Genomic DNA, 24,559 nt, shown 5'->3' on the forward strand with positions numbered 1-24,559 from the left:
TGTCATCCCGGGTAGGGTAACATGAACCAGCTGGGATCGGAGCGAAAGTTTTCCGACTGGCGCGAGCGCATTCGGCGAAGGTGTGTCGGGCTAACACCTGGTAATTAGTACCGGGAATCTTTTCCGCTCGTTAAATGGCGTAATGAGCGCGCAGCTGCACAGCAAAGCGGGGTTTTCTCGACCGTGCCGTGGAGAAGTTACTTTCACGCAGTGTTGCTTCAATTTGAGCAAAATGAAGCTGCAATGCAAATTAGTAGTGAAGAAAGTTGTGTACAACGGCGTTGAAAGACATGCCATGCTTCATTAAGCTTTATTTTGTGTACAAAGAAAATTGTTTAAATCAATTTAACGGCTCCTTTAAAATAGATTAACTAATGAGCTTTTATAGCGATATCACTCAAACTGCAAACATCATAAAGTAAGGGAAAATGGGCCAAGATGGCCCCAGTTGAGATAAAACGCGTAGGCATGTTTTCAGCTGAATTACGTCATTCAACAAAACTGATGTAATAGATTAGTGTGTATTATACATTTTTCATGAATTTCACGACTTCCACGACTACGATTTGTCGCATGAAAAAATTGGGAAAAGCAAATTATTCTTACTTTTATGAAAGACTAGCTTGACGCCTCGACGTTGCTCGGTGACGAAGGGATTGAGAATAGAATTATGGTTTTAACTAATAGTTGAAAGATATGTTTGAATTTAATAGTTACAATCACGACATATTTAAAAAGTTTGATATTTCATCAATTTCCCCGTAATGTATAAACCTTAATTTAACTATGTTTGATACACTTTGACATTTGTTTACATGCTTGTTTTGCTTGTGTTAGTAAAACTGAGTTTAAATTCTAAAATTTAAATGATTTTATCAAAAAATAGTGATCAAACAAACTTTCAACAACATCTGCAGTACTTAAACTTAATGAGTGAAAAGTTTCAGAAGAGACGATTCAGTATTGGTCGAGTTTTTAGTATTTCAGTTTTTTAGTTAAAAAAGCTAAAATATGTACAAGATTGCTTTATGATAAATAAAGTTATAATAAGTGTTGAAATAAATTATTCTAATCAAGCTGACATTCATCAAGTAACATCAACATCATTATCAAGTCAATATGTTACTCAAAGAATACTGAGCAGACTTGGATTCGTGATCCTTGAATGCACTTCTGTAAATGTTAGGCAACATACTCAAGTTTTCGTAACTTATTCAATATGGCTTAAATCTACTCAAGGTTGTACGCACTCTTTGTATCGATAAACAGATTTTGTTGAATAAAATTAAATAATCGAACGAAAAACTATCTTCTTTGATAAAACAACACAAACAACAACAAAGCCCAATAGTGGAAATCTGTTGCATCAAAAGAATATGAGTTTGATACAAATCTATTTCAACATTAATACCATTTCAGGTGACTCTAAATCAGTTATGAAAATTGAAACACTCTCGTAAAAGTAGCACATTAATATCAGATATTGAAATCGTGACTGCTCACTTACCTCGCCATCGTCTATTAGCGTCGAATCACTGCTATCAAGGTGATTGTCTATCCTGCCGCCGGAGCTCCCGAGCTGCCCCGACTCCACCCACAGCTTCTTCCAGTCCGTGTTGGCCAGTATTGATTTGTTGTCTGGAAAAAAAAGAAAACGGACAAAAGAAGAGATAAGGTTCGTGAACCGTTAAACACCTTTCCTAGAGCGGCTCGCAGCGCGAAACATACATATCGGTAATCAGATAAGTGAATAAATGGGCCGAAATGACCATCGCTTAGCCGACGCCTTTCTCTCGGCCGTGGCCACGTTTTGCTTTCTTTGCGAGCCAGCGAGCCTTTCCCTAACGTGTGATGTTCGTGAGTAGGGACGATCAACGGCTCTCGAACACGGGGTTAGTGAAGTGTTCAGCTAAATTTATTGCTTTTACTGCTAGCCTGTCCGCCGATTTGGATCTCGAGACAAACGGAGGAAAGATCTCGTCCACGTTAAAAAGGGGCAAAACCGCGTGCCGGTAACGTCTCTATCAGGCTCGTAGCTCGTCATTAGAGTGGTGCGTTTGGTTTCTACTTTTTTTCCCTTCAAGTTAACCCGAAAGTAACGCCCCGAGCTGTCCGCCCACCGGTCCATCCCTCGCGCAGTTTGCTGGTTGTCCGCATCGTAGGTTTATGGCTCACCTTTGGAGCGGTTCTGCGTACGCCGCAAAATGCTGGCGGAAAGTGATTGCAATGTTCGAACTTTGGTCATTACCGCACCCGGTCCCGCGTGGAATGGACGTGATCGTGACGTGAACAGACCCCGAGGAGCGGAGTTCGATAATTAGAATTTCCACCCATTAGGTACCCGCGGTCGGGATGGGGCGGATGGAACCTGCGTGAAAAACGGGAGAAAATGGCAGCCCTGCTTGAATTTTTTGCTTTCGCCCACCAACTATCCACCTCTTCGTCATGTCCGGTTCACTCTCAAGTAATCGCGCATCGAGTTTTTTTTCTCTTGATGCTTTCCACTTTTCCGACCTAAACTTTCAAAAGCGTGCGTGATTGCCCTTCGGTAACATTTCAATTATGGCAACCATGGCTTCATTGCGTTTTTCTTTTCGTTCTAGCTAGATCTCGTCCGGTCGGCAATTAGGAGCAGTAAGGCGATCGAAAGTGGAAGGCATAATGAGGAAGGTAAAAAAAAAATGACCCACGAATGACCTTCGACCGAAATGGCAACTTGTAAAAACTTGTCAACACTGCAAAAGAAAAGGGATTTCAAATTGAATCGACTCACGCATCAATTGTTTGGCGAAGGTAAAAGCTTCCATTTTTTAAATCCTACCTTTATAGAGAAAAGGTACCATGACTACCTTTTTTCATAGAACAACTAATGCTTTTTGATCTTTTTGATTAACTGATGTTGAAATAAAGCTTTATAAAAGCGAAAGGACACTGGACGTAAAAATGTAGCTTTTTTATCATTTCAGAATCATTGATTCGATTTGAAATTTTAGGTAGATACACCACGACGACTCTACAGATTTTTGCCTCTGAAAAATAAACAAAAGAGCTGGAAGCCGTTAGAAATTGAAAGCCGCGAAAGAACTCAGGATATTTTCAATCATAAAAATAATAATTTACCATGTCATATATAATTTATAACGAATAATAAAAAAAGATTTCCATGTCATTGCATGTCATAACTAACAATATTAATTTTATAAAATGAATGGTCATTGATTGGAAGACTATAACAAAAAAAGCTTCGAGAAAAGAGGTATTTTTTCAGTTGTAATAGGAGTACAGTGCGTTATAAATACTCGTTCTAACCACGAAATCGAACACCCACTTTAACGTTGTTAACCCAGTTTATTTAAAATGAAAACAAAACCTTCAACTGCCATACCATACGCACCGAACTCATGCACTTATTCAGGTATTTCAATAGGGTTCCATTAACTTTTCCAAATACCGATCAATTACCATTCAATACCGCTCCCGATTTAAACCGCTAGTAAACTACCTACTTCAAAATTGTGCTAGACTCATGAAACCGTGCCCATGCTCACAAACCAGTGTTCGGTGAGGCAAAGTGCAGTTGATGAAAGTAGACTTTCCACCTTCCGAAGCGACTCCAGCCGAGGTACGGGCAAGTTAAAGCTCATTCTCCGAAAAGGCCTCCAATTAGTTACTCAAGCACCGTGCTGCACTATTTGCCCATCGTATTATCGGTTTCCGACCGCGTTGTAACCCATTCGGCTTGTAAGCCTCTCTGCCCCTCAGCCTGAGGTTGTCTCCAAACCTTCACCATCCGATGCGTTGGTTCCCGGTTTCCAAACTTAAAATAGGTGACTTTGGTTTGGTAAATGGTTTTTCATTAGCATGATATCGGGTAGCCCGCCCGTTTCGAACGCGAAAGCCTGTACGCCAGCCACCGTTCTGGAGCACTTACGGTTGAGAAACGGCACGGGAAGGGGGGAAAGAGGAGCGGTGCCTCCAATTTATCGTTCCGGTGAATTTGTCGTGTTGATTTAGAATCAATAATCGAGGTTCAACGAATCAATTACGCTCTACGGGGCTTTCAACGAATGTGTGGTCCGGGCGGGTTTCCACTTTATTTTCAGCCCTGCAACGAAATCATTTCGCGACCACCGGCAAGCGACCGCTCGGATCGACCACCACCAGGTGCACTGTGGATCGTGTGCAAACAGTTCATTAACATGCACCGACCAGGGGGGACGGCATGTTTAATTGATGCATTGGACTGTGGAATCGGTCCCGGATGTACCGTTACTTCGGAAACACCGGGACCCTCGAGATGGGATGTCGTCCTTGAACAGGACTCCTTGCCATACGGCGCCTTTGGGAGCTTTAAATGGAACACTCCATGAACTGGATACGGTTCCTTGCTAATCTACTTAAACTAGAACGTTCTTTCCCGCCGTTCGGCAAACCGGGCGAACAGTATGCTCGAGCCGGTTCGCGTATCGCGTCACTTTTGAAGATTTCCACTTGATTGCGATGAAAATGGATCTGGCAAATTCCGAAATCGATATCCATTAGCGAAAGCCGACCGGGCTGGAAGCTGCCTCGAAGGGTCCTTCACTCTTTCTCGCTCTCTCTCCTCGCTCTGCCGTAAAGATTCCATAATGTGAGACCGGAGTGCTAATGAACGTGGCTTAGGGAGTTCTTAAGCCCCACGCCGAGGCTACCCAGCGGGACGATTAGTCGGGGGAAGAAATTGGATAAATTTAGCAACCGGCGAGTGCTCGAGGGTCAGGTTTCAGGCGCCGGGGAACTCGGTGTTGGAATGATGCCACTCCGGCCATTCGAGCCCGGAGTGATGAATATGTATTGCTGCTTAATGTGCCATTTACAGTGGAGCATTACCGGGTGGATCCGCTCGGGGAAGAAAGCGCCGATAGGGTACTTCAAAGCGAGCTGCCGGGTTTAATAATTTGTCGGATGATTCAAATTCATAACAGAATTCTAATCCGGCTGTAGTTCAGCAGGCTTTGCATTGGGAAAAAAGAATTCATTTGAGCCATTTATATGGTGCTATCGTTTTTTCGAACCGATTGTCTGTTATTTAATGTCGTTCAAGTTCATTCTGTTAAATATACTTAACAAAGGAGGGAATTTGTTCAAAACATTGAAGGACAGCTTTGCTTCGATTTAAAACTACAACAAACACGAGGTTCCATTTAGTTATTTTTACAAACGCGAAGGTTGCATGCAAATTAATAACTTCCCACCGGTTTTTTCATTTGCCACCGACAAATATGATTGATGCTTCCCCACGGTGGAAAAACATGGCCATGATCGATCACCAAAAAATAACGAAACTTTTCCTCCTTCCCTCAAGCCATCGGGGTGCCGGTTGGCGACCTGTTTGTCGGGAGCATTGTTTCCCGAATGTTTTGTGCGGTTATTAGTTTACCCGTAGAGCAAACTTTTTTGGCCCATGGCACAGATTTCATGCATGCAGCATGTTTTACTTTGCCAACCCAGGCAAACATACGAGCGTGTGGATGCTTTCAGCCCGAACCTGGGGCCTGTTTGGCCAGCTGAGCCCGTGCCTGTGCCAGCGAGCGACTCACACGGTGTCGGCTGGCGAGGCGAAAAGTTTTCAAATTAACAATGTCGAAATGTTTTCGGTTCACTTTTGGTGTCAAAGGGAGAAAAACGGGCAGTCGGTGAAGCTGCTGAGGCGGCGCTTGAAGCGTTTTATTTATGAAATATTAATTTCTCTCTCTCTCGTTGGAGGCAGTGCTAGTTAAATATTAAATTAACTCAACAGAACCACTGATGAGGAAATTCACGCACGTCGCACGTCATTGCATTGAACGAAATGTGTCCACTTGGTTTCACATTCCACAGCCAAAATGGTATGAACTTCATAAATCTTTTAAAAATATATTTACAGCTCGCTTCACATGACACGCCCAAGTTACTCACATTTGGGCTTAATCGAACGAAATAAGATGATTGACTTGGGCGCAAGTTTTGTACGCACCTCAGTGGGCAGAGGGGCAGGGAACAAGGAGAAGGTGATATGCTTTGTGCCCGGACGAAGCGCATCCGATCGAAAACCATTTCCAATCGAATGGTTTGTGTAAAACTTTTCGGGAACTGAAAAATTTATCGCACCACGATAATGAGCTGGGGAAGCTTTTGCATTGGTTTCACATAAATCTCACCCTGAAGCGACCACGCCCGCCTTACTCCACCCCTCCATCCCGTTCCGTTAAGGACGGACCGAGAGCAAAACAAGACCGTTACATAAACATGGCGCGACGCTTCGAGGGACGCTTCCGTAAACTGACCCTTGATGGTTACTTTTTTCCTGTGCCCCGATTCCCCTGTACCGGGCAAATTTGTTTCAATATACTTTTCCGTCCACGGGCCGGTCGGTTTCGGTCCGCTGGCGAAATACGGTAATTGCTTGGGCGAAACTTTCCATTCACGGTGCGGCGGAAGTTTGCCAATTGCAAAACAGACTCCGACTGTTCCTTCCTGGCAAGTCAACTTCCTATTTTCTTGCGATACTTTTCATGGTTTTCTACTTCCACCAATTTATTTGCCACGCACGCTGCTTGAATGCCTATGAAAGATGGGTTTGGATTTTATCGATGGGCTCTAGAATTTTTAATAAAATCTGTACGATTTGTTGATATAAAGTATAAAACACTCCCTGTCTATTGTTGTTTATATTGTCGAAATTCCGTACGATCAGCTTTTCCAAGGAATAATTCTCAAAACCAACGCCAACGTAAACTTATTGGGTAAGTATATTCATCATCCGAAAGGGAACAAATTGAGTTCATTCTTCATCCGACATAGTCACGTGTCATCATATAAAACTTTTGTCGAGTAGATTCGTCTGCGGAGAGGAAAAAAACAATGGGATGACGAAATTCAATTCCATACGGAGCAAAGTGTAGATTTAGGCTCCGTAACCCGGGCTCGTCCTTTGGCGTGGTGAAACTCGATCCAGGATGATTTTACAAGAAGATGTTTTCCTTTTTTTCCACCGCGTACGTCCATGCCACCAAATCGTGCCCTGCGTAGCATTCCGAAATGGGCAGCACACGATCACTCAAAGCGGTGATGGAAAAGAACAACAACAAAGTGAAAACACAACTCAAATCAGAGCCGTACAGTGTCAACCGACTCGCACGTTTAGGACGCCGGTGTCCAAGTTTATTCCCGGGAGATTTTGTTTCCCACGTTCGCTGGAAGGAACTTTCCCCTTGCTAGCGTCATCTGAAGTTCGGTTCTCGAGAAGACGCCACTAGGTAGAAAGCGAGTGTTTCATTCGTGTACATTACCTTCGGTTGAAGCGGAGTAAATTTTTCCTCTCGCCTCTTTCACCGTTTTCAATTTGTTTGTTTATTTTTATCCCCCCCGCCAAGGTTTCGCTATTCGATATCAAAAACCCCTCCCGAGAGCACTAGCCGTCTCGAAATGAGAAGTTGTTTTTCGAGCCATCAGAGGATCATAATGTGCTTTCGCCAAAAAAACGTGCAGACATTCCCCATTGTGGCCCGACGTTCAGTTCATTGTTCGGTTGTCGTTCCCTGTTGTGAAACGGCGTGAGTAATAACCTGGGGAGAAATATGATACATGTTTACACAATGGTTGCGGAACGTCTCTATCGTTCCGTGCGGTACTTCTTGGCCGTTGGACGAAATCAGTTATGGTGGCATGTAAGGTGATATTTCTGGCGATCCACTTGTAGCGTCGGCTCGTAGACCTATATAATCCCGGTGGCCTTGGGGACAGTCATCCACAGCAGCACGTGGGCGAATCGTTAGATGATGAAGTAAGCTACCAGATAATGGCACGGTTGTGTTCTATGTTGGATCAATAGTGCGGCCAATCTGGCATTGAATAGGTCACCGGACGGCTGATCATGCAGTGTACACAGACCGTTTTGTGTGCATTCCCGACGCTCCTAGATCATCGACGAAAGGGCCATTTTTTGTTTTAAATACATCTCAACATCGCGCTACCAATCATCCCACTCGACAACAAGTGGAAATGGCCAAGGAAAAAATGGGCCTTATGGGAAGTATTTTCCTGGAATGCAAAAATGTTGATGGAGGCGCCTGGTTACCGACACCCTAAACCAATGGAGACGCATGGTGCTCGATATTGAACGCGTGTTCAATACCGTCACGAAAAGACATTTCCTGGAAGGACGGATTTCGGAACCGATGTCGGTACGTCTGGTGCAGAATATCTTCTGAGCGGTGTTTTCTTTTCGCGAAGCGATCTGAAAGCTCTCATTTCCCAGAAGCAGACATCAAACCATCCCAATTGGACTTATTGGTCGATTTCTTTTGATTGTTTCGGCGCAGATTATGTTCGTCAATGGCCGGTCAATATACGATTCTTTTGCCGAGCGGTTCTTGGAATAACACAAAGGCGAAGATTTTTATTGGACTGGCAAAAATATGAAACTATGGCACAGGTAAGCTTTTTTATTAAATTGCCTTACAAAGGAGATTTTATTTCATAATGTACTTTCAATGAAATAATACATATGAATGCTGAACAGTTATTTCGAACAATATTTTATTAAGTGAATTAACAAATGTACAAGGCAAGGAGCAAAACGGTCTGTTTGTTGAAAACAAACTTGTTTCTTCTGATGTCTCTATACCGAATGCAGCAAAACAAACTATTCAACTGGCCAGACGAAAGCAAATAAAAACATGATCCGTTCCCAATCACACCCAGTTCGACTCGCAAGATAAAATCCTTCTGAGTGAGCTCAATGTAAGAGAAAATCCGGTACCTACGGATCATGTACGATATCGATCGCAATCGCATACGTATGTACCGACCATGTCAGCCACATTCGGATGTGCGTACGTGTGCGGGTACGGAAAAAGTGCAATCATGAAGCAACGGCAGCGCGTAAAGCGAAGAAAAAGCCCCACCAAAATATAAGAAATTATTACACCGAAAACCATCGAGGGCGGGAAATAAAATAAAAATAAAACTTTATGATAACGATACCATCCGCCGAACCGATGGCAAAAGCCCAAATCACGCGATGGTGCACGATAAAGGATTCCGATTATTGCCGCACGTAAGGCTTTCCACCCGTTTTTTCATCTTAGGGTTTGCGAACGGTAAGGGGTTCACCGGAATAGGACGATTGCTTGCGCACCAGAGTGTGTGTGTTTCCAGCCGACGTTGGACGACGATTGTTAAATGGTTCTCTCAAATACTTCGTTCTTAAATTTAAAGATGTACTCGTTTCCTCCATTAGCGCGGCGGTCGGGCGGGGCTGTAAAAAAGTTCTAACGTCACGACACATTGCGCTCGGCAGGACCCCAAGTTCGAAAGCTTTCAACACTAAGCTTAAAATCGTTTCATCTCCCAGCGTGTTCAAGTTATCGTTCACCCTCGATCGAAATCGATAAGCCTGCCGGCGTAGGACCCCGGAGCCACCGGCATCACCGTTGACCTTGGCGAGTACCGAGGGGTCGGGTACTCAATCGAGCTGGGCTTTCCCGGCGCGACCCAACCCTAAACGACACCCTAATTGATGGTGAGTAAGCCGCGTTGGATGGAAATCGAAAAACTTCCGTCGGTTTCTCCAGATTGTTTTAATGAAAATTATGTTTATTGTATCATAAACATTCGGGAAGCCTTCTCTATTTTGGCAGCCTTTCTGGCACCGCTTCGGGCGAGAGACGTATCCCGCAGTATCCCATTATATCTTTAACACCCGCAAAGGCATGGAATGTTACCGCACGTCTTGCGATATTTAGTGATATGTACCGGATTAGGTTTATTATGTGCTTCCTTGGGCGGATTTCAGTTATTTAATGCTTTCCTAAGAAATTAGTTAGGAATGGTTTCAGTGAGATGCAAAATTCTCTCGAACATGACGTTGTATTCTTCTTATCAATCCTCAATTTTGGTCGTATTATGTTGTGCATTTATTCAGCTTTAATGTTGCAAAGCATCAATTCCAATTTGCAATCTAACACCTTCAAGGGGTTTACTTCAAAATGCCAACCAACCCCTGTGTATACTATCTTAGCTGGACACATTCCGATAAAACGATCCATTTCGTAATTAGCTGTTATCGGATATATCCATTTCAACAACATTTGAAGCTCACCTTTGCACTCAGGCACAATAATCCGATGAACCAACCCGGTGTTGTTGCATAACACTCCACATCATTTGAATGGTGACAGAATGTTTTGACAAAGATCAAAACGTAAATAGCCACATGATGGTAGAGAGTATGGGGTGATGGTAGTTAAAATGCGTGACATCTGATTTGAGGTTACATCACACGGTGATGCCTCATGGCGAACAGATAACGATTTCCGCAGAAACCAGCTTATGTCAGGGAAACTAGCGGCTGTACCTCGTTGTTTGTAATTCTAATGATTAAAGACACACGAAGTACGCGTGTGCACGGAGAAGAAAAAGCCACACCTAATCGTGCCGTGTCTGCGGACTGCGGAGAAAGATAACGCAACGGTGGCCGCCGTGAGGGATAATCCGGTTTTGAGTGTCTCGTACACCCCGTTTTGTAACGGTAGCCTTTCAAATGCAATTGGAAATGACCCGGGTTATATATATGCATCGCTTTAACAAAAGGCATGTGTCACAAAGTCGGGTCAACAACCGAAGGACTGATTAGGCGACATTAGAAACACGAAGCGGAAGTGCACGTGACTAAACGTGGGGACATACTTGAACTACGGTATGGTGGTTTATAAGGTACGGTAACGTGTTAGAAGTTCAAAACGCATATGGTTTCAAACTTTAAACTTAAATCAATTCAAAATGAAAAGAATTAACTAAGTTCAATAAGGTAATATAGGCTTCTGAAAATTAAGTATAAAAGGTATGGAAAAATCAAAGAACATTTCGATTAGTTACTGCACGGATGAAACAAATTCAAAATCCCTGCAATATGTCTTTCTAGGAAGTTTAAGCTCGTTTAATGCAAAATTACAAAGAAAACGATCCATTTTATTTATTCCTCGCACATTTTTTGAGGTTTTTTCTATATAATTTACCTTCCATGCAATAACCAGGTTTTAAAATGTTTATACTAGGGTAAGTGCTCGTATAGTGGTGCTAGTACCAATAGTGGTTGTAGTGGAACAAAATACCAGCTCTACGACGAAATAAATACAATAGAGATATTTGTTCTTCTATGAAATGTTCTTTGATCTTCTGCGAAGAGAATTTCGTAATAAATTAAGGCTCCAAAGTTAATATTTTCCAAACAGGTTGTACGAATATGCTGGATTTCTTAAGAATTTATCAGGTTTATAAAAAGTCTATGAGGCCAATCCATTGGTGTATAACCAAGAAAATACATTGGCCTAAGTAATTTGGCCAATCTGTTTTAAATTTGCTTCAAAATTAAGTCACAGTTAAAATATATTCAGCCATTTGCAAGTACTACCACTACTATAGGAACACGATACCACAACTATAGAACCATGTCACCATTATAGGAGCAACCAACTCGGAAGAAATATAGGCTTTTTATCGTATATTTTTAATGTTTTACGGAGAAGATAGATTCCAGATTTCCAGAAGAAAAGTCGTGTTTCGATCATAATTGGTAAAAATATGTAAAATATTGTGTTCTTACCACTTATAAATTACACCATATTGGTAATTTCATTATTAATTGCACCACTATTGGTACCCTTACCCTAGAATGTTTTCTATATAATTAATATAACAATAATAAATCGTGTCTCTTAAAAAACCAAACTAAAAATTATTAAACAAAATGCTTTCTTTCTGTTGAATTTTTCAATTAGCTATGATTGATGGTGTTTTGGTTTTCCCGCTACCGAAGGGCTGATGAAACCATCGTATGTTTGCTTTCCAATAAATCATGTCGACAAATCGGGCAAGCAATCGAATTAAAATGCCAAAAAAGAAACAGAAACCCCCATGAGAAGGGTTAAAAGTCGATGGACCCTACAGATGCATCTTATGTTTGGTGGAAAATATCTTCACCACAACCGCAACAATCCCTTCCAACTTTCAGACGCATTCCCTTTCGGCCAGCGAACCTGAACCGAGGTTTGGGATCCCGAAGTATTTTGCGTGACCTTTGGCATGGGTCGCCCCGCGTTTTGGCAGCTTATGTGCGTCGGTCAAACAGGCACGGTTTGGTGTTTCCTCCGCCACTCGGAAGGTGCGGGAGTGCTTCATTTTTCGGTTCATTCACCACCGAACCCCGTAGGGGGTTTCGATAAACTTAGGCTGTGCGAGCACCATTAATCCGGGACCGTGAGGGGTTTTTAGCATACCGGTCGTGGTGAAGAAACGATTCACGTGCTTTTTCCTGCGCCTTCTCAGCAGGGCTGAGAAAAAAGGGACTCTCGTTTGGGAAATCCCCTTTAAAACGAAGCTTAACAATTTCGTAACGCCCTCACAAGGCCCAAGCATCGTTCGCACACGTTCGACGGAATGGTAATGGTGTGCTGGCGAAGGATAATTTATATGATGAAGGTTTGGCAGCGGCTGGCCATACCTTCGAGCTAGATGAAGATGAGGAGTGGTCGCTGTCAGTGGCTTTCGCTTCATATTCTATTGAAGTTCATCAAACGGAAGATAAAAGCCAAGGGTGTGGGTGTAGAATTGAGGGATTCGTTTGCTTTCAGGTTGATGCTGCGATGAAGAAGAAGAGGAAGAAAAACGAGATGTTCCCTTCTGAACAGCTTCAGCCCAAATGCTGGTAGAAGATGTCAGCAACAATCAACTGCAGCAGCCTGATGGAGATGACCGAAGTTCTTGTACCGGTAGAGTTGAATAGAGTGTTTTCTAACGATCGATAAAGTAAGTGGGGAGCCGTTTGTATTAAAAAAGGGTTATTTTCAGTTTAATCTTCTTTCGTAACCGTTCCGAAACTCTTGAGTGGAGTAATCACGCACCTTTAAGAAAAAGCCTTCTTTTTAGGTTAATCCTAACTTAAAACTTTAATATAAAACAACCATTATGACATCGTTCCACCGTTTCGTATCCCTAAAGTATCAGAGTAATTTACTACTGGTCCTTTGCTAACACTCACAAGCAAAGTTTGGTACCGTATACCATTTATAAACATTCTCCCGGAAGCCATTCTACACTGTCGCGAATGGACAAAAAACCCAGTTGGCCTTTTTGGAAAGTGTGGTGAGAAACCTTCAGTCGCGGCTTTCTCCCTCTCCCTTTCTCTCTCTCTCTCTCTCTCTCTCTCTCTCTCTCTCTCTCTCTTTCTCTCTCTCTCTCTCTTTCTCTTTTTCTCTCTTTCTACAACTCAGAAAACGACACCGGCTCCAAAGGGTGACCACCGTTTTGTACCTTCTACCACGATGATGGGATGAAACCCTACCCTAATCAAATTTACTTTGAAAAGCCGCGAAGAACAAACGAAAATTTTTCACATCCTGCAACCCTACTGCAGTGGTTATGTGTGTGTGGGAGGTGGGTTTATCTTTATTTCATACCACTTCCATCCATATAACACCAAGAGACTGCCATTTCGCAGATGATGCTGCGGAAAATCTTCAGTGATGAATAAAACAGCCCTAGATTTGTATCAATCTGGAGCGGTCTATATTTGACTTCAGTGAGCTTAAAACAAAACAAAGAAAATATACCACTGCCTTCAGCGGATCATTTCAAGAATGATAATGTTGGAAAAACAGTTACCAAAAAATCTGTTTAGTTGAAATGATAAACAATCCGAATTAAAACGTTGAAAGATATACAAACAGAAAGGAAGTGGGTATGAGAAAAAAACACCATTATTTTTTAATGTTTTCTGGTGGCTCGAAAAAAAAATAAAACTAACAAAAAGAGCAGTAAAATAAGAAATTCATTCGCTCGAGCCACATGCTTAAATAGCGCAACATATTATTAGTTAACCCATAAAATAAACAACATATATCCGTTCTGGATGTAAAGCGGTTTATTATTTGAAAGAAGTAGAGCAGAAAATTGACTTTGTCTTCATCTGACATCTGGTTTGCGAGAATGTTACGTTTAAATAGAGGTTCCCTTAGAAATTCTTAGTTGGTGAACTAAATTGAATTTCATTTGTTTCATGATCCTGCTATATTTATGTTATCCTTCACTACAAAAAGGGGCCCATCTTTCGAAAAATATATCGATATTGATTGCGATTTCTTACCAAAGCTGTTATAATCAGATAATATTCACATTTTGATCCCATAAAGAGCTCATTGTTACGAGTGCGTCTCATCTGTCTGTAACCTCAAACATACTCAGCGCGACCGCTTTGTCCATCATCTACTCAGCAACCTACATTTTCCGTCTAATTTAGTTTTCACCATTCATAACCCTGTTTACGACCAAGTGTGTTCATTCTGTTTGCGGAGGCTTTTTGTTTACGTGTGTGAGTGTTACCAGTTCAAACGGCAGGAAAAGTTACCCGCTCTGTAAGGGTCTTACCATGTTGAGAGTGAGGGTGTGGCTACTTCAAAAGTAAACGGAGTGATATAAACGACGTCCTTCGGTGCCACTCATAATAAGGAAGCGAAGGTAGCGTTTTCTGTGACGCTCCTCGGACTGCATGGACGGACGTTTCGGTTTATCGAGGACGTTCACGTTATTGCGCCCACCGCCCGGGCAGAGGAACGTGTTCATCCAGGTGTTTAGTTTTTCGTTCTCGTTTCCCGTACCGTATGTTGCCTCAATCGAACGAGCATCCTTGAGCTCATCAAATGATGTTCCATTGTGAGGCCCGGCGTAATGCTCGGGTTTCGGTTCGGTCTATTGTAGGCAGCACTTGTCGGGCACGCTCCACACGCTCCACCGCTAAGGCTTCACCGACCAACAGCCGGAGCAGCTGAAGTACCATTCAGTGGCAACTATTTGGCATTTCGTGTCGTACGAAATGTGGCGTGGAAGAGGAAAAGGTTGGGAGTGCTTTTTCTTGCCCCAAAACCGAGCCACGGTGTATTTTTCCTCTAATCACCTTTCGATTGGAAAAACACCTTCTTTACGGGTGTAACAAGGCCGACATGGTTTGCTTTTGTGCCAGACCACTCATTCTTATCCTCAAGCACTCTCTTTTTTTCCCTCTTCTACCTCTATTCCATCACTTTCACCTTCTCTCTTTCGTATGCTTACTTGCCGATCGCGTAAAAGCAAAATAACGCACAAGGTGATGAATGAATCTCGGTAAACTTGCACACCCCTTTTCCATGGAACTCGTTACATGGTCTTATCGACATCAGAATCGCGTACGGCGACATTGGTTTCGTTGTTGCCGAGGTGTAACGAATCCTAATAATGTGCATATTTTGAAGCGGAGTGACTATACGGAACCTTTCCTTTGCGTCGGTTTGATAAGGACGTATTGATCGGCGAAATTTGTTTGTCAGAAAAATAACAAATGATAAGCTGATGGAGGGCGTGACGAGGATTTTTACACCGAATGTCATTTGTTCGTTTGACACTTAAAACGCTTCCAAGAGTTCATTATCTTTATTTCGAGTAATAACTGTGATGCTGATTCTGGGAAAAATAATTCATTTCACTTGAAAAAAAATAACAAGAGAGCCGCAAATGATTTCAACGCTATTCGTTATACCATTGTGCAACCGGCCCCCCTTCGTGAGGCCCCTTCTATCCCCTAGCGTGGCCTAGGTGTAATAAATTGGACCGCAAAATAGGTAAATAAGTGGAATTTTAATTTAGTTGCGCCCGGCGGGCACACGAGTTTCTTTCTTTCGGGACCCCGCGTTTGTGTGCGGGCACTCCGGGTTTCGATTCGTCATGTTATCATCGTGTCGAATTTTCTTATTATCATGATATTAGGTTTTCGCCGCGCCGCTTCCCTTCGCTATGCGCTTGATTTGCCGCTCGTTTTAAGGATAAGCAGCGCCGCAAACCGAGCAGCGCCAACGGAAAATTTTGATTGATGTCGAGATGGTAACGTTGCTTTTTTCTTCCATTTGCTTCAAGGCAAAAAGGAAGGAAAAACAGGTACGATGGCCACTCTGCTGGGTTCCGTTGCTCGCTCGTCGGAATGAGCATCGTTTTGGGCCGGGGAAAGGCCACCCGAAAAGCTTCACCAGCTCGTGGAATCCCTCGCAATTATGCCAACACCGAACGCCGACGCATAGGAGAAGTATTTTTGAAGCATAGCAAGCTTTCTCTTTCTTCTTATTTTTTTTTTGTTCATGCCGTTGTCTGCTTTCTTTATTTTCCCACGACATTCCCAGAAGGAAACCATACCGTGGGGCACGTTCGTGCGCCGAACCTCTGCCATAATGGGAATTAACTTGTTTTTCGTTCGAGTGCACGGATGAAATTTCATTTCTCGGTCGAGTCAAACACCCTCTCAGTCCTCCAATTTCTCTCTACATCTCTCTCTCTCTCTCCCCATTGGCAGATTTCGTTTTCCCACCCGTACACCACAAACTGAGGTCCGCTTTAAAAAAGGGGAAGGATTTCAACTTTCGCTCGCCTTTCGCGGAAAGCAAGCATACAACAAAGCCGGCTGGGAAGCAAATCAGATCTGCTGAGGCAGTGTCGCCATCCACAGACAACCCGGCTGCAATTAGGGAAGTGACTGGCATGTGTCGGTTCTCCTTCGGTGACTCATTGCGCCATCCGCATGTCGCCAAAGTTGACAGCTTACGCCACTTGCTTAGCACTGCTGCCTCATGCTCAGCGGTACAACAACACCGGACCAACTTTTTCCCCCGCAGGGTATTAAATACTATGTTTATGGTTATTTGCTCCCTCCCACCTACCTCTCTCCCTCTGCCCACACGTGCCATCACACGCACGGACGCAGCAAAACAAACTTATTATCTGCCTCGGTACGGTCGGATAGCGCCAAATACAATTACATCATTTTGGGGCGTCTTATACGACGCTAAAAATAAATAACACCGCTCGCCGGCACGGGTGGTGGAAAATTTCCCGGAGCATTTTCTATCGAGTGAAGTTGGCTGACGAAGAAGGTTGTTGTTTGCTGGTATGCTTAAGTATGTTTTTTAGCTCGTCTTCCCTGTATTAAGCTGCTTGCACTATGCGTGCTCTGGCAAGCGTGTAATGTAGAATCCTTATGGAAAAGTTACTCTACTAACGTTTCTGACGAAATGTGTGTTTTTTCATACTTAATTTTTAAGAAGTAGCTTTTTGCAATTATAAGACACTTTCTGACACGTGTGGGAAATTGTGAGTTCAAGTTAACAGAGATAAGTTTGTTATGTTAGCCAAGTATGAAGGAGAGCATGGAAGAAAATTACTCACTAACGAGAAATAATTTCATTTGGACAAAACATTTTCATATAAACACTTAGAGAACAGTATTATTTCATGAAAATTGTGGCACATTTTCTCTAACATTCTCTGGGAAAGTGGGTGCCTGAACAACACCGAAACTTGTTATTTCCCCTTTCCCTTTTGAGCACTATTGTAACCCCTTCAAAGTGTCGTGACGCATTTCATACAAATCTGTTCCGTGGCAAACGCACAACCCGAAAGGAATGTTTTCCTTCAACCGTCCTGAAGCGCTGCTGTAACCCTGACACATCAAAAGGCTCAGCGGTCCGGTCCAAAGCCAACCCACCGCAAAGAAGTTTTCGCAGCGCTGATCCACCGCACCGAAAACCGGCTCGTCCACTCATCAATTTTGCGTCCCACGCCTCCGGGAAACAGCTTGCCGGAGCGCGTTTTGTAACTGCGGCAGCTTAGCGTTTAAGCGCCACGCTGAGTGCGCTTGAAGCATCCATTTTGTGGCACAATTCTACCCCACGCATTGCCCCTGCCAAACGTTGCGGTTGACGTTACCACGTCTTGCTAGTTCCGCCATTCGAATGATGCCGGTTTGATGCGCTAATTCATGTTTGTTTTTGTGGGCAAAAGGTGCGATAGGTTGGTTTTGTTTCGGGATCAGTAACTCCCCGCCAGCGACGGAGCACCGGGGATGGACTGCATTGTTTATTGCCCGCCTGCGTGTTACCGTAAAGCAAGGAACGGATTCCCAACCTATGGCCCCCCACAAAAAGGGCTACTTTGGGCCGGATTACAGCGTAACTTTAGTTTCGAGACAGTGCTAAGCTAGAACAAATAAATAAAAACACCTTTCACCGTGGTTCCGTGGCCTCGGGCAGGCGCGAGTTTACCCACCACCAGACCAATACACGCAACCCGCTGACCGGTTGATCCATGCCATGACCCTTTTTCCCCCTTTTCGTGTCTCCTTATTTTACAGCCCGTATACAGTAATCGCGAAGCGGTGCAAAACTTTTCGTGAAAACCTGCACAACATCCTCGGGCATGGAAAGGAAAAATCCCTACCGGGTAGGTGGAAAACGCGACTCTGCAAAATCCTCTGCAGGCGCGTACGGGTCTACGCCACAGTCTAATCCCAACGACAATGGAATCGCTCACGATTTCTCCATTGTGTAAAGCCTTCCGGGAAGTAAACCTTGCAAACGATGTCAACCAGCGTAAGCCATCGAGGTATAAATGATGATTTTGCTGGTGGTTAACTCCGTTCCCTGCGGGTTTCATGAAATGGCGTTACTGATCGAAGAGTTTGATCAGACTTAGCAGTCTAAGGACACGGGTAAGCCGATTACAATCGCCGGAGAGGGGAAAGTCTGTTAGAAAGTTGTGTAACAAGTAGGCTGAAAATTTGAAACTATAAGATGATATAACAATATTCTGAAGATCAAGATAAAAAGCTTTGGTTATGAACAAAACCTGTTCTCCGCATTGTTCGTACACGGTCTTGAATATTTATTATGCAACAAACAAAGATAAGTCTTTCAAACAACGATACAAATGAGGAAAATCGCTACTACCCGTCTTTCCCGCAAGTCATTATTCGAACAATTAGTGGTACTTTTCGGTAATCTAGCAGTGGAAAGTTTTCCCATAACCTCCGTTAGCGTTGGCAACTAGGAATTTCAACAGCAATATTAGTGAATGAAGTCATTTGAGGAAGCCGTCCGTTCTCGTTGAAATGATGCCAGGACACTGGGACTCAGCTGAAAGATATGAAATTGTTCTTTTATGGCGGCTTTAAAACCTTAGTGTGGTTTCAGATTGTTTGAACGAAATGACAAAATATGCAGGTGAATAGCTGCTTGGTAGTTATTCCAGAATGCCATTTGGGAAATCGCGATCTGCGTGGTAGCCAACGAGAGGGAAAGACAAGTGAGTACCGTTTCTTTTGCCCCAACAATTGCGAAAATGCTAATTAGAATCATCCTGAGCTTCTTTAATTCACATTTTCCCGCCGGCGTTTCGATTTCACCGAGAACGGGTTTCACGGAAATCCGTTAATGGTTAGATAAACATGAAGGTCTTTGCTTCAGCAAATGGTTTAATTAAGGTTCACGTTCACCGTATTCGAAGTGTTTTAGGGAATGAAACAACGGTTTGAAAATATCAGAAATGATAACCACATTGCAATGTGCAGTAATACAAACACTGTTAAAGAGCTCAACTAAAGATAATGTTGGTAGTGGTAATGACTAAAAGCTAACGATGTTTGGAAAAATCATGAAAAATCATCGAGAAAACACGATTAGTTTGATGACAACATCCTTATGAACGGTTACGCTATTTCTTAAAGTATATTCAGTGTCTTTTGTGTAGTTCAAATTTATTTATTTATTCAATTCCAAAAGTATCATCATGTAGCTGCTACAATGGAGACGCCTGGTCATTTTAATGGTTATTGCTTGAGAGTTAGTGATGATGTCGATATTTCGAAAGTATTTTTCTTGAGTTATGAAGATAGACAAATCATGAAGTTTCAATAAAATTAGACCTTCCTAAAAATGTGCGAAAAAGTAAGATTGTAATGTCAACAATGGAGGCGCTTGGTCATTATAATGGGTATTGCTTGTGAGTTTGGGATGATGTCGATATTTTGGAAGTATTTTTCTTGAGTTATGAAGATAGACATGTTTCAACTCAAATAAATCTTCATAAAAATGTGCGATAAAGTAAGCTAGCAAATGGTGTTTAAAAAATGGCTATTAAACAATCCAATTGAGAAAAATAAAAATCTTCAGTTAAAGATGAAATTAGGCTGAACCTTTACGTAAACATGTTACAATAAAGTATGATGTATGAAGAAAATGGAGGCGCCTGGTGGTTGGTAAAACAGAATAGAATCAAACACAGCATGAATCTAAGTTATTTTAAAAATGGCAGTAAAGTGTTACAAACAGATTGAATCATTATTCAAAATACCTTCGATCACACCACAGATAAATGTAAAATATGTTACATGACAATTACTACGCGTTGCAGATCGAATTCCCCTCGGAAAATACCGCTTTATCTTCTGTATTCCGATGTCACAGCACAATGTTAGAATTACAGAGCACCGGTTGCAAATTTCGAAAAAATCACACCCCTACCACCAGTCGAATTGACTTGCTGTCTCATGAATGTGGGGAGGTTTTGGGGCGCGAACCGAGAAGCAATGAAGTAAGTTATCTTGTTTAACGCCACATCCATCAATGAAAACCACAATGGAGGCGGCAGCTGTTCCAAATCCGGCGCTGTCGCTGCAGAGTCGTTGCAGATAAGAAAGAATCGTGCGGCCTCATTCACATCCACCCTGGGCTTTATCCAGTTTTTTTTCCAGTTCCACTGCCTCACTCGTTCTAAATCAATTCCCAGCAAGGCACCAGGCACCGGTTGGCAACCAATGTTCCAGTGCGGCCGGGGGCCCTGTGGAGAGCAATAAGTAGCCGACTAAACGGTCAATAAATCTTGGCAAGTAAGTTTTTGAAAATTTCGATACCATCTCGGCCCGCACGCTGGCCATAAATCTGCCGCCGTTGCTCGCGCGCAGCAGTACAGGCTTGCTGCCTTTGCTGTCGAAAATCAGGAACATCCGCGTTCCCAAACCGACCCACACGCCAAACGCGAAGGTGTGGATGAGGAAAAGCACCACCGGACCACCCCAGGACATTGGCATCGATCGTGCGGGGTTAACATTTACAGCACCGAAGGACACCAGCTCCTACGGCGAACCGATAGAATCACGAAAGTCAAAAAGCACTCGAAGAAGTCGAAGAGAGAGAGCGAGAGAGCGGCTTTCGGCTTTCTGATCGATTGCTATCGACATAAATTATGTGCCGTACATGGTGCCGTGCCTCAGCGGGCACGTGATAAATTGGGCAAGGCAAGGGATTCGGCCGGCTTCGCCCGCACACGGCTGGCAGCCATCCATATGAAACGAGTCATATGAGACCGACAGCTGGAAACATAACCGCAATCGGTCGCACATTTTAAATAGGCAATTTTGCGGCAACGGCAGGAACTTCCGGGTGAGGGTGGCTTGTGAGAGTAATGGGAATGGTACGAATGGGGTTCCGAGCGGGGATGAAAGGAGTTTATCGAAATGTTAATTTGACATGATTTTTCAACCACTTCGGTGCCATTTGCGATTTCGAACCTGGACAAGGAGGAGAAGGGAGAGTAAGGTTCATGTTGTGAAATTGTATAGGGTCGATGATTGCAATTGTAATACACTGCGTCCCAAAATGATAGCCTCACCCAGTTTTTTCGCTCATATGCTATTTTAAATGATCGCAACGTAAAATAAACGACAGAAACATATTTCTTAATCTAAAAGAAATGTGTTTCACTTCTAATTTATCAGAAAAAAAATTAATTATAACGTTTTGGTCAAAAATTTAAAAAATGAAGTGTCCCATAATGATAGCCTTACTTAAAAAATCATTCAAATTAACAAAGCAATCCAGTTCCTAGCTACGTTATCAGTTGCCAAAAGTAATTTTTAAGTTCTCTTACTTTAATTTGTAATTTAATTTGAACATTGGAAGCAGAAAACAACTCTACGAACGAGAAAAAAGTTAATTTGATGCTTATCGCTGTAATGGCAAGTCAAATCATGAGATTGGTGTGCTAATAAATAGATCCACAAACGTCATTAACGATTATGTAAAAGATTCCAGTTAATATGGGCTTCAGAAGACTCCTGGTCGTCTTCAAAATCTTTCCTCGCGTGATAATCGGAGGATTTTTTAAGTTGCTTTCAATGCAACCAAAGGTTGCCGTAGGACAAAAAACGATTTCTGGTTGAATGTGCACAAAAATGGTGTGTTGCGAGCTTTGAGTTCATGTTCTGATATTGTAAGAGAGTCCATGAAGAAAGTTTCTGCCCTCAAACTTCACCAAAAAGTCGCTAGATTGGAGTTTGCTACAGAACATATGACATGGAAGAATGAGTGGAGAAACGTAAGTTGTCACTTTGTAGTCTTGTTCAAATTTTAAATCATTAATTCATGTTAGGTGGATTATATTGATGAAAAAAAGTTAAATATTGATGGATCGGATGGTTACATCCATTACCGACGAGATTTGAGACGAAAGCACGATTTTTCTACCGTCGCAATTTTGAAGGTGAATCAGTCATGATTTGGGCTGCGTTCAGCGGTCTTAGTAGAAGTGAATTGGCCATTATACCAACACGTATGAACAGCGATATGTTTATCGACATCCTGGTCAATCATTTAAAGCCTTATCTGGAAAATCACAACACATTTTTGAGCAAGAAAATGCTGCCGTGTACGCAAGTAAGACAACAAGAACTCACCATGCACGATCTAGTATCGAAACAATGTCTTAGCCAGCCGTTTCCCCAGACCTTAATCCAATAGAGAATGTTTGTGGAAGGCTAGTTCAAGAGATTTATGAAGATGGGAGACATTACGAGACCCTAAAGGACCTTAAACTTGCTATCCGAAATGCTTGGCGTTCCTTATCAGTAAATACGTTAGAAAAATTATCGGAGAGCATGCCATCACGAATTTTCCAAGCAATAAATCGTAATGGGGGGCCCACTGATTATTAAATCATGATTTTTGAATCCATTTATGCTATTTTTGTTGATAATTTAATCAAAATCCTAAGTGAGGCTATCATTTTGGGACACCACTGATTTTAGTTTCTTGGTACTAAAGCGATTGTTCTCTCGTTTTCTGCAACAGTATTTATGCAAATTAGTCGTTTTATACTTACAAATATTTGTGAATTTTTTGGAAAAATTTATATGCTCGGTATTCGCCCTGCACAGAAAAAACTAGGTGAGGCTATCATTTTGGGACGCAGTGTATAGTAAACCAATACCAGAAATATTCGCAAGCACATGTTACTTTCACTAGCTTCAAAACTTCATTGAAAGAAAAACGTGACACATTTATATAAAGATGATACATTGTTGTTCTTTCATTTTTTGTAATCTACGATATAATTTCCAGCAAAATTATTTCTGAACTAAATTTAAGAAACGCACAAAATCTCCATTCATTCTTTTACGCCATCTCTAGTGCGACATCTTGTCGCATGGCTCTTCAAGGTTTACCCTAACGATCATTCCAATAAGCACTCGCTAATAGAAGCACTCGAAAACATGGAACGAGATGGGCTCCGTGGGCGGAGGAAAATAATTTCACGCGAAATTTAAATTTCAATTCAACTTCCACTTTACACTCGATTCCTCATGCCTTGGGATCGGGCCGGAACAGCGACTCAGGAAGAGACAGCCGCTATACGCCGCCAAGTAAGCGGATGGCGTGACGTACGTTTACTTTTCATCGATTTGCCGATAGCAATTTTCACGTCAACGAAACCCACCACCAGACCCGTCATACACAAACACACACTCGCTTGTTCACAGATACACTCACAACCGAAGGGAGGGTAGATCGTGAACTCCATTCGTTCGAACAACGCTCATCACGTGCCCCATCCCGGTGCTTGTTGATGTGCGTTGTTGAAGATGTATTTTCTCTTCCCAAACTCAACACGGCGCGCACACACATACACACATACACAAACACCGCTGGTTGAGTGAAGGAAAATTTTCTAGCACCACCGCACCACCGTCGGCATTCGTCCAACGCTCGGGAAAGGATTTTCGGGGAGGCAAAATACACATCACGAAACTTTCGTCGGAAACGGAAACAGAACACACCGGGTCTCGGCCTGAAGTTCGCTGGCTGAAGGCGGCCAAGTATTGCGGCGTGCGTTTCCGGCGGTCGAGATTCAATCAAACTGCAATCAGGCTTTCGGGTGTCATTTTGAGTAACGCATTTTGCCTTTTTTTTTACCCCCACGGCAGCCCACCGTGGAAAAGGATTGGATCGGATCGTCGATAAGGAAAGCATGGAAAAGTTTCCCCGGGGGCCTCCCCTCCAAACAATACCACCCCGAAGCCGGAATGGTACGCAACAAACCTGCGCCAGCGTAAAGTATGATGGAATCTATTTGGGACGCAAATTGAAAATAGTTTCGAGGATATTTCCGTAGCAAATTGTAGGAATGACATTCAGAAATCCATTCACTCAAGTGTTTGCCTCGGGCAAGGAAGCCGATCTTTATGCCTTCATAATGCTTCTCGATAAATGTCGGTTAATGAGCGCTTTGTTCAATATTCACGCAGGAACTTGATTTGAATAGGATCATGGCAAGGTACGTCGAGGAATCTATCGGTTTCTCATTATGACCTCAATTACTTCTTCTCTGTAGTTCAGTGAACTTGGGAGTAACC

General features: G+C 42.8%; 1 protein-coding gene across 1 annotated transcript in view; it reads right to left on the reverse strand.

Moving 5' to 3' along the window:
- LOC131265097 (zwei Ig domain protein zig-8) overlaps window positions 1–24,559 on the reverse strand; it is a 104,674-nt gene that overhangs the window by 73,795 nt on the left and 6,320 nt on the right. The window contains exon 2 of the mRNA XM_058267359.1: window positions 1,508–1,638. Coding sequence (XP_058123342.1) covers window positions 1,508–1,638 — 131 coding nt within the window. The remainder of the gene's footprint in view (window positions 1–1,507; window positions 1,639–24,559) is intronic.

This window comes from Anopheles coustani, chromosome 2, assembly GCF_943734705.1.
Source record: "Anopheles coustani chromosome 2, idAnoCousDA_361_x.2, whole genome shotgun sequence".
Taxonomy (NCBI): domain Eukaryota; kingdom Metazoa; phylum Arthropoda; class Insecta; order Diptera; family Culicidae; genus Anopheles; species Anopheles coustani.